The 9,416-nt window shown below is 43.1% G+C and overlaps 1 protein-coding gene across 1 annotated transcript; it reads right to left on the bottom strand.

Annotated features, from left to right (window-relative positions):
* Window positions 1-234: 234 nt before the first annotated feature.
* LOC146504785 (uncharacterized) lies at window positions 235-4,078 on the bottom strand. Its single transcript, XM_085183050.1, has 4 exons — window positions 3,864-4,078; window positions 2,464-2,579; window positions 1,951-2,073; window positions 235-1,796 (listed from the first exon to the last, which is right to left on the bottom strand). Exons 3-4 carry the CDS (start codon window positions 1,985-1,987, stop codon window positions 1,156-1,158), a joined length of 678 nt encoding a protein of 225 aa, XP_085039176.1. The 5' UTR covers window positions 1,988-2,073; window positions 2,464-2,579; window positions 3,864-4,078; the 3' UTR covers window positions 235-1,155.
* Window positions 4,079-9,416: the final 5,338 nt, after the last annotated feature.

Raw genomic sequence — 9,416 nt, 5'->3', positions numbered from 1 at the left:
CTTCTCTGTTGTGATGTCAAACATCAATGCCAAACTCGCTTCTCTATTGTGATGTCAAATATCAATGCCAGACTCGCTTCTCTGCTGTGATGTCAAATATCAATGCCAGACTCGCTTCTCTGCTGTGATGTCAAATGTCAATGCCAAAGTCGCTTCTCTGCTGTGATGTCAAATATCAACGCCCAAACCCAACGACCGACAAATAACAGAGAACACGCAGCCAGTGATGCACCAAACACACACCAGGTTTAGTGACCAATAAATCAAGCGCCACAGGTGGTGTAAATGACAGCTCAGGGATGTGTAATGATGTTGATTTTTTCTGTTCTTGTTCCTTTTTACCAAGCCGGGTTTGTTGGTCCTTGTTTCCCTCTCCTGCTGAGTTCCTCCTGACGGAGTTCCTAAGCCAGTCAAAGATCTGCACGTCACAATGGACTGAGATGTCGACTTCCTCCCACCAAAAGAAAGAAAAAAGTAAAGTCGTCATGCAGCAGGAGAACAAAAAGTCATACTACAGCTACTGCACCCTCTAATTTATTAGATTCTTTCAATCATGTGTTTCATAGGGGCCTCGGAGCACTTCTGCACACTAAATGAGCTGTGCTGGAACTTACACCATCACGTGACCCATAAAGGAAATCTCTTATTCATAAAAAGAAACAAATGTTTGCTTTGATTCCTCCTTGAGAAACTGAATGTCACGGTCCTGGGTCGCTGGCTCAGTGTTTTCTGTTTTGTTTTATTAATCTTTGATTTCTTGATGTGTGATGTTAGTTCTTAGGTTTTGGTTCTGTGTCCCCGCTGTTCTGTGTTGGTACTGTGCCTCTACATAAACAGCATCATAATTTCATATTTTGTCAGCACTTCCTAGCAGTATGTAACTACACAATAAATGTCAGGGTTTGCGTGTTGAGATATGAATGGAGGACCCAAGATGCAGGCACTGCTGATGTGAGTGAGCTTTATTTATGGAGAGTGACATACAAACAAAGGCGAGGGAGGCGAGAAACAAAACTAGGAAAACCTAAACTGGGAAAGCTGAGAACCAGATAAGAAACCTGGACACGAGGGAATGGAGTTAAAACACGATGACAAGCAGGAAAAACAGCATGGAGGAACACAGACGGACCAGTAACGCACACAAGAGCACGAATGCTATAAATTAGTGATGGCCCGCTTGAAGCTGACGCTCTGGCGCGTGTGTCGAAAACACCAACACACCGCTTCAGAAGCACTCTGTCGATGCTCGATTCGTTTGGCCACAGTCACGTGATCAGTGACGTCCAATTGTGAATTCCACTCTGCAGAGTGGGCAATCATAATGAAGCAGTTCAGTTTTTCTGTAGATTCAAGCTGCTCTTCATATTTTTGACCAGCAGATGTCACCACAGAGGACTGTGTTAAAAAGCTTCCAGTAATGAATCGTTTTTCAACACAAGCTTCAGAAAGCTTTGTTTGGCCATCACTACTATAAATACACACAGAGGGAAACGAGGAAACACAGGAGGGGGACACAGCTGAGCCTAATGAATCTGACGAGACGGGTCCTTCATGTACTGTACATGATGCGGGTAGATGCTGTACGTTTATGGGCTGCAGGAGAGACACAGATTTGTGCAGCTGAGGTTGTTTGGGGTGCCTGCGTGTTCGCCTGCTGGGCCTGAGCGAGCCTCTCCACATCTGTGGCCCGGCGGTCTCTTCTCTTGCTGAGGATCTTAACGTAGTTTGCTGGGACGAGCCGGTGGTCTCACCGTCCACGCTGGCCAGGAGCCAGCCATGCACACGGGGCTGTAGCTCTAAACACGAGGGAGATAGTTGTAAACATGGGGCACGCTCACACAAAAGAAGAGCCCTCATCTGTTATTTCTAAGATAAGGAAAACAAAAATAGAAGGTTTTGGGTCAAAGCACTCAGAATCAAATGTCCTGCAGCCAGTAAAAAGCTCATCACCTTTAGGAGCGAGGTTGAGCATCTCTCCAGCTTGCATAGAAAGCTCCTCCTGAGAAGCAGCTGTAAAGTCATATTCTCCTCTGGCCACCACGTGGTCGTCCTCCTCGCTCGCCCAGTTAGTGTCTAAACCAAGCAAGGAAACTGAATGAAAGACATTCATCATTTTAACTGGTCTTAACCAAAAACAAGTCCTTCTGCTTTTCCTTACACTTGTAAAGTAACTAATGGCATATGGAGCTATGGTACCCAATTTATTTGCCACTGAGTTACACAAAGGCACATATGATGTCATACAAGCAGACTCATCTTTACACGTGTACTGCAGCCCTGAACATTACCAGCTTCAGATTCTATTATCAAACTTTGCAACAGCAGCCTTAATTACTTTGAACTCAAAACAATCAGCACCTGCAGCCACTGTCCTGTGTTGAGTACACCTCTCAAAACAACTAAATGTACTCATATGAATATGTGAGTGCTTGCTGTTCCATCTCTTCAGCCTGCTGCACAAACCTGCTGGGGGGACGTCCTCAAGGTGAGGTGTGTGTCTGTATCCTCCCAGGCTGTAGCCGCCACCGTAGCTGTAGCTGTAAGGCCTGTAGCCACCACAGATGGAGCTCCCATAGGGGCTGTAAGAGGGGAGAAGGAGCTGTTGGATGGACAGTAGGACTGCTGGACCTTATGAGGGGGCACCAGGGGCGCCATCCTGGGCAGGACAGAAGGGCTAGCAGGGGTAGAGGAGCCTGTAGCTAATCCTAAATCTGTAGATCTGTTTGGTGACAACATAAAGATAGAATATCAGTAAAATCCACCCATAATTCATTGCAACATTAATTGAGCAAAGCATTAGTTCAGAAACGTCATGGAGTCGAGCTAAACCACAAACTGAATGAACAGCTCATAGAGTGGCTCTCTTCCACAGCGTGTCCTTTGTCCTTTCTCCCTCCCCTCAACCCCAACCAGTCCTCAGAGGCTGCCCCTCCCTATACCTGCTTCTACTGGAAGTTTCTTCCAGTTAAAATGGTGTTTTTCCTTCCCACAGTCACCAAGTGCTCGCTCAAAAGGGCTTGTTTTGATCATTTCGTTTCCTCTGTATTACAATAGGGCCTCCACCTTGCAGTATAAAGTGTCTTGAGGTGACTGTTGTTGTGATTAACACTATATAAATAAAGTGAAATTGAATTGAGTCAACTCTTCCTCCTGCCTCATCTCCAGCTCTGCTACTCTTCATCTGTACAGACGGTGGAAACACACAATAAATTCACCATCAACCAGCAGCTAGCGGCAACTTTTAGCATGGGATGTTTTCTCACATGAGCTGACGTTATGAACCAGTCAACACACCTTAAATATCCTTAAATATCATTATCACAGCTCTGATTGTTCAGCTTCTCCAATCTGATGACCATATTCTCTTAACCTTAAAAAGATATGTTGATATGTCCAAAAAAGATAAAGATGTGTCAGATTTAATTCCATTTCCTCACTTAAAGTGGAAAAAAGTGTCAGGGTGGGGGGACTGATTGAACTGTGATTGTGGAATTTGCCTCACACAGGTGCGTTCACTGTTGCTTGTTTGAGAATACTGCTGTATATATACAAATGCTGACTGCATAAACAAACTGTTGTACAGATATTTTTAGAATGATCTGAATATATTAAGAAAAAGACAATAAAAAACAATGACTTGCAGCATCAAGCGGAGGACTTTAATCTTCTCTTGTTTACGAGTTTGGGGACAGGTGAGCAGAGGACTGACAGATGAAAAACACGAGCTTTCTCTAAGGGTGTTGCCTCTCCCTTAAAGACAGGCTGAGGAGTTCAGTTACTCAAAAGGGGCTCAGAGTAGAGCTGCTATTCCTACACGTTGAAGAGAGGCTGATGAGAAAAGGAGAAAGAGGCCCAGGGCAGACCTAGGACACTCTGGAGAGGCTATATCTCTCAGCTGGCCTGAGGATGTCTTGGTGTTATCCCAGAAGAAGTGGAGGAGGTGGCTGGGGAGAGGGAGATGTGGGCTTCTCTGCTTAGGCTGCTGCCCGGGTAAACCAGTCCTTGATAAGCAGAAGAAAATGGATGGATAACAATAATAAGCAGAAGAAGCTAAAAGACACAAATTTAAAATAAAACATTATCAGTTATGAATTGAAAGATATAATTATTCAGCTATATAATAACTCAGCTTATAAATATATATGTAGGCATTTTTTTAAAGGAAATTATCGGGCAAAGGAACTGAGTTTGTTGGCAAACAGCAGCTACATTTTCTTCTGAACTGACAGTTAGCAAGTACAGAACAAACAGAAATGCAATGAAAATATTTCTGCGGCTTTTATTAATTTCACTTATTAACCAGAACTGCACAAAACAAACAAAAAGGCTCAATTAACAGAAGAGAGAGAAATCTAGCGAGACACACTGACTAGGACACGGCCTCAGAGGAACAAACTAGCAGTCAGCCACTTGTACGGCTGTGCAGATAAATAATTAGTTGCTTTTTTATTCCTGGGACTTCTGATCCTCTCCAAATACACAGGGAAGTACCTGATGCAGCTAGTTTTGGGTACTACCATCACCAAGCATTTAAAAAAGTCTATCAGAGGATAATAAAGTGTTTTCACCAACCAGAAGAAAAACATATTTTAGCGTATAAAATAGCAGTCTCTTCCAAACAAGTCCTTTAGCATGCTGATGTTAAAAAAGATCATGTAGAGTAAGACAGGCATAGAGAACAGCACTGACTGGGAGAGGCTTTGAACAGATGACATACTCAGATCAATTCAACATATAAGACTTTAACAATGCACAAGCATCTATCAAAAACCTATTTAATCTATCATCTGTGATATTATTATATACAATTATAATGTATTGTTCATCTCCCTTAAATAAACAGGCAGCCTTAAGGTATGAAATATTCATTTGTCTACTGTTTCAGTGGCTGATAGTGCCCCACAGGCCTCAATGTGAGTTTGAAGCCATTATAATCTTCAAGTTGTTTAACGATAAACAGATTTTGAATGAAAGCCACGGAACTTCGGTAGCACAAAAAAGTCGATATTCTTTGTGTCCATATGGATCAGTCATATTACCATTATTTCCCCCTAAGGTTGCCAAAAGCACCAAGTTAATACTTGAAAAAACTGCAGCAATACACCAAAATAGAATCAATATTCTGTTTACTTGGTGACAACGCTGCTTTTAGCCTTCAATCAGAAAGCTTGAGTTGGCTAGTTTAGCATCGGGCTAACGTTTAAAGCTTTCACTTTGGGGAAGTAACTCGCATTACTGCTACTGCTGTGTAATCTTGGTTAAATTCACAGCATATTCCAGAAATTACCCTGCAATAACTAACTGTTAGAATAGCGGCACCGTATTGCATCACACTGAGTGCATTTCAATCATTTATCCCGCGAGTTTGCTAGCTAGCAAAATAATAAAAACGATTTTAAAAATTAGCATGTGTAACGTCCACACTGGAGAAAATGATTTACTAGGACTTACGCAAACTCCTCCACAGTGAAAACGTACAAATCCTTCTTGCAGACTCCTTCTTGTATTTTTCGTTTTCCAGCAAACACTCATTAAAACGGCCTCCAGCACGTTAGTGCGCTCACCCCCGACTGTTCGGGGAGGGGGGGTCACACATTGAAACAGACTGACGTGCAGAGGTACAAGGCAGCCCAGGCAGAGAAATGTTGCTTTTAGACTTTGCCATTTTATTTCTCTATCTGATAAGAAAACTATTCAATCAGATAGTTATTTGTGGTGAATGAAATACAGTTTCAAGACGTTTTAAGCACCAAATCCGAAATAGAAGCACTACAATATATCCAAGATTTTTCAAGGATTTCAAGCACCCGTACGAAACCTGCATATGCAGTTGATGATTGTTAAAATAAAACAGAACATTTTCATCAATTTCTTGTTTGCTCCGAAATCTACGACATGGCTATATACAGAAAAGCTCGACATGTTATGCAAAAGAAAAAAAAATACACGAACAAAAATTCTCGTAATTGTCAGTTTCGTAATTTCAAAATTCTCCAAAACTAACATTTTCTTTGATTGACTCATATTAAATTGCCTACGGTCAAATTTAGTGTGAACAATATTACACAAACAAACATGTGTGTGCGCCTGCGCATTACATCAGAATCACTTTGATCCCTTGTGACGCGGTAGCTTTGCTTCGATCCTTCATGACGTGGTAGCTTTGCTTTGATTTAAAACCCATAATACGAGCGCTCACCCATTATACTTTATGGCATAACGGACGTTGACCTGACACCAACCCAAACCCTTTCCAGATGTTTTCAGAGCATTTTACAAAAGAAACCAAAACAAGTTCAGTTTTGTTTCTAACCAATTCACAGAGCAAACAGACAGATCGTGGCTATTAAAGTCAACAAGAGCGACCCTGAAATTCTGCAACAGGTAAAACTGACCAAAGAACAATTTCAATACGAGACAGATTATCAATCCAAGGAAACTGGATATATAAAACCTAAGCGTTTCAATGACCTCGAACAACTACTGAAGGTTAGGCGAGCAGCTGAAAATGGTCAACCATTATTTGTTAGTCTAATCAAACAGATGTTGGCCATGTTTCTGAGGTCGGTTTCTCCTTTTTTTATGTTGTTCTTTCAGTTTTTCTCCTGAGATGAGGTATGAAGTGTCTGTGGTGCAGCTGATCTGATCTGTCTCGAGACAGTCCAGGCTGCACTCACCTGCAACAGGTGGAGACTCACCAGAACATTCAGACCTCACAAATTGTGTCTTTCTCAACTCTTCTATAAAGGGTTTCTCTCAGGAGGGGAAGGCAGGGAGGCCTGGAGGAGGTCCACCCCATCACGAGGGTGATGTACTCACCTGTTACAGGTCTCCACCTGTAACAGGTGGAGACTCACCAGTACATTATGAACTCTGAATGTGTTTGCAGTGTGCGCAAAAGTTTCCATGTTCGGATTTCTTTGGGGGAGTTTATCTCTGGATGTGTGCAGATGTATGTGCATTCATATGTGCCTGCATGGAGATCTGATGTTGGCTGCTAGGATGGACCTCTGCACATAATCACAAGTGTGTGAAAGCATTTCCGTGTTTGGATTTCTTTGGGGTGGTCCATTAATGTAAAGAGCGGTGAGGCGGCCCGCTCCTGGTTTTTCCTGCTTTCTTTCCCGCACCTGGAGGGCGTCGCAACCTCCTCATGAGGGCTGGCTAGTTTTTGGGAGTGTGTGTATGTGTCTGTTCAACTGTGCTTATTGTTCTGTGTATTCCAAACTAACAGGATTATGACATCACATATATTTAGAATCTTACCACCAATTTGATCCTTTGATCCTTGAATCCATAAATAGGGGTGAGAAGCGATGACTTTTAGTCCATTAATCACAGCATTTATGTTCGCAGAATTGAAACGTTCACCAGAGAAGTATTTTGAAACATCTGGATCCTTTTCGGAGTAACTGTTTACAGATTCCAACATGTCTCAGAGAAAACAACCCTACAGATTTTTAAGGTAAGTTTTCTTTCTTTTTTCTGTTTTTCTGTTGTTCACTAAAAGAAAAAGGACTCACACAGGCTCACCTCTACACGGCTGCCGTCTCCTCTAACCCTGCATGTTTCTAAGGCAATTTTTCTCCTAGTTTATGTTGTTCTTTTAGTTTTTGTCCTGAGATGAGGTTAGAAGTGTCTGTGGTGCACCTGGTCTGGTCTGTCTTGAGACAGTGCAGGCAGCACCCACCTGTAACAGGTGGAGACTCACCAGGACATTCAGATCACACAAGTTTTGTGTTTCTCAACTCTTCTGTTGAGGGTTTCTCTTTCTGCTCAGCACATGTCAGAGTATGACAACTGCTAAGTGCGTGTCAGAGTATGACAACTGCTCAGCACATGTCAGAGTATGACAACTGCTCAGTGCGTGTGAGAGTATGACAACTGCTAAGTGCGTGTGAGAGTATGACAACTGCTAAGTGCGTGTGAGAGTATGACAACTGCTAAGTGCGTGTGAGAGTATGACAACTGCTAAGTGAGGTGTCAGAGTATGACAACTGCTCAGCACATGTCAGAGTATGACAACTGCTCAGCACATGTCAGAGTATGACAACTGCTCAGTGCGTGTCATAGTATGACAACTGCTCAGCACGTGTCAGAGTATGACAACTGCTCAGTGCGTGTGAGAGTATGACAACTGCTAAGTGAGGTGTCAGAGTATGACAACTGCTAAGTGCGTGTCAGAGTATGACAACTGCTCAGCACATGTCAGAGTATGACAACTGCTCAGTGCGTGTCAGAGTATGACAACTGCTCAGTGCGTGTGAGAGTATGACAACTGCTAAGTGAGGTGTCAGAGTATGACAACTGCTCAGCACATGTCAGAGTATGACAACTGCTAAGTGCGTGTCAGAGTATGACAACTGCTAAGTGCGTGTCAGAGTATGACAACTGCTCAGTGTGTGAGAGTATGACAACTGCTAAGTGCGTGTCAGAGTATGACAACTGCTAAGTGCGTGTCAGAGTATGACAACTGCTCAGTGTGTCAGAGTATGACAACTGCTAAGTGTGTGTCAGAGTATGACAACTGCTAAGTGCGTGTCAGAGTATGACAACTGCTAAGTGCGTGTCAGAGTATGACAACTGCTCAGTGTGTCAGAGTATGACAACTGCTCAGTGTGTCAGAGTATGACAACTGCTAAGTGTGTGTCAGAGTATGACAACTGCTCAGTGTGTCAGAGTATGACAACTGCTAAGTGTGTGTCAGAGTATGACAACTGCTCAGTGTGTCAGAGTATGACAACTGCTAAGTGTGTGTCAGAGTATGACAACTGCTCAGTGTGTCAGAGTATGACAACTGCTCAGTGTGTGTCAGAGTATGACAACTGCTCAGTGTGTCAGAGTATGACAACTGCTCAGTGTGTCAGAGTATGACAACTGCTCAGTGTGTGTCAGAGTATGACAACTGCTCAGTGTGTCAGAGTATGACAACTGCTCAGTGTGTCAGAGTATGACAACTGCTAAGTGCGTGTCAGAGTATGACAACTGCTCAGTGTGTCAGAGTATGACAACTGCTTAGTGTGTGTCAGAGTATGACAACTGCTTAGTGTGTCAGAGTATGACAACTGCTCAGTGCGTGTCAGAGTATGACAACTGCTCAGTGTGTCAGAGTATGACAACTGCTAAGTGTGTGTCAGAGTATGACAACTGCTTAGTGTGTCAGAGTATGACAACTGCTCAGTGCGTGTCAGAGTATGACAACTGCTAAGTGGTGTCAGAGTATGACAACTGCTAAGTGGTGTCAGAGTATGACAACTGCTCAGTGCGTGTCAGAGTATGACAACTGCTAAGTGGTGTCAGAGTATGACAACTGCTCAGTGGTGTCAGAGTATGACAACTGCTCAGTGTGTCAGAGTATGACAACTGCTAAGTGTGTGTCAGAGTATGACAACTGCTAAGTGTGTGTCAGAGTATGA

This window comes from Neolamprologus multifasciatus, chromosome 13, assembly GCF_963576455.1.
Source record: "Neolamprologus multifasciatus chromosome 13, fNeoMul1.2, whole genome shotgun sequence".
In the NCBI taxonomy this organism is placed as follows: domain Eukaryota; kingdom Metazoa; phylum Chordata; class Actinopteri; order Cichliformes; family Cichlidae; genus Neolamprologus; species Neolamprologus multifasciatus.
This window is presented reverse-complemented; position numbering and strand designations above follow the sequence as displayed.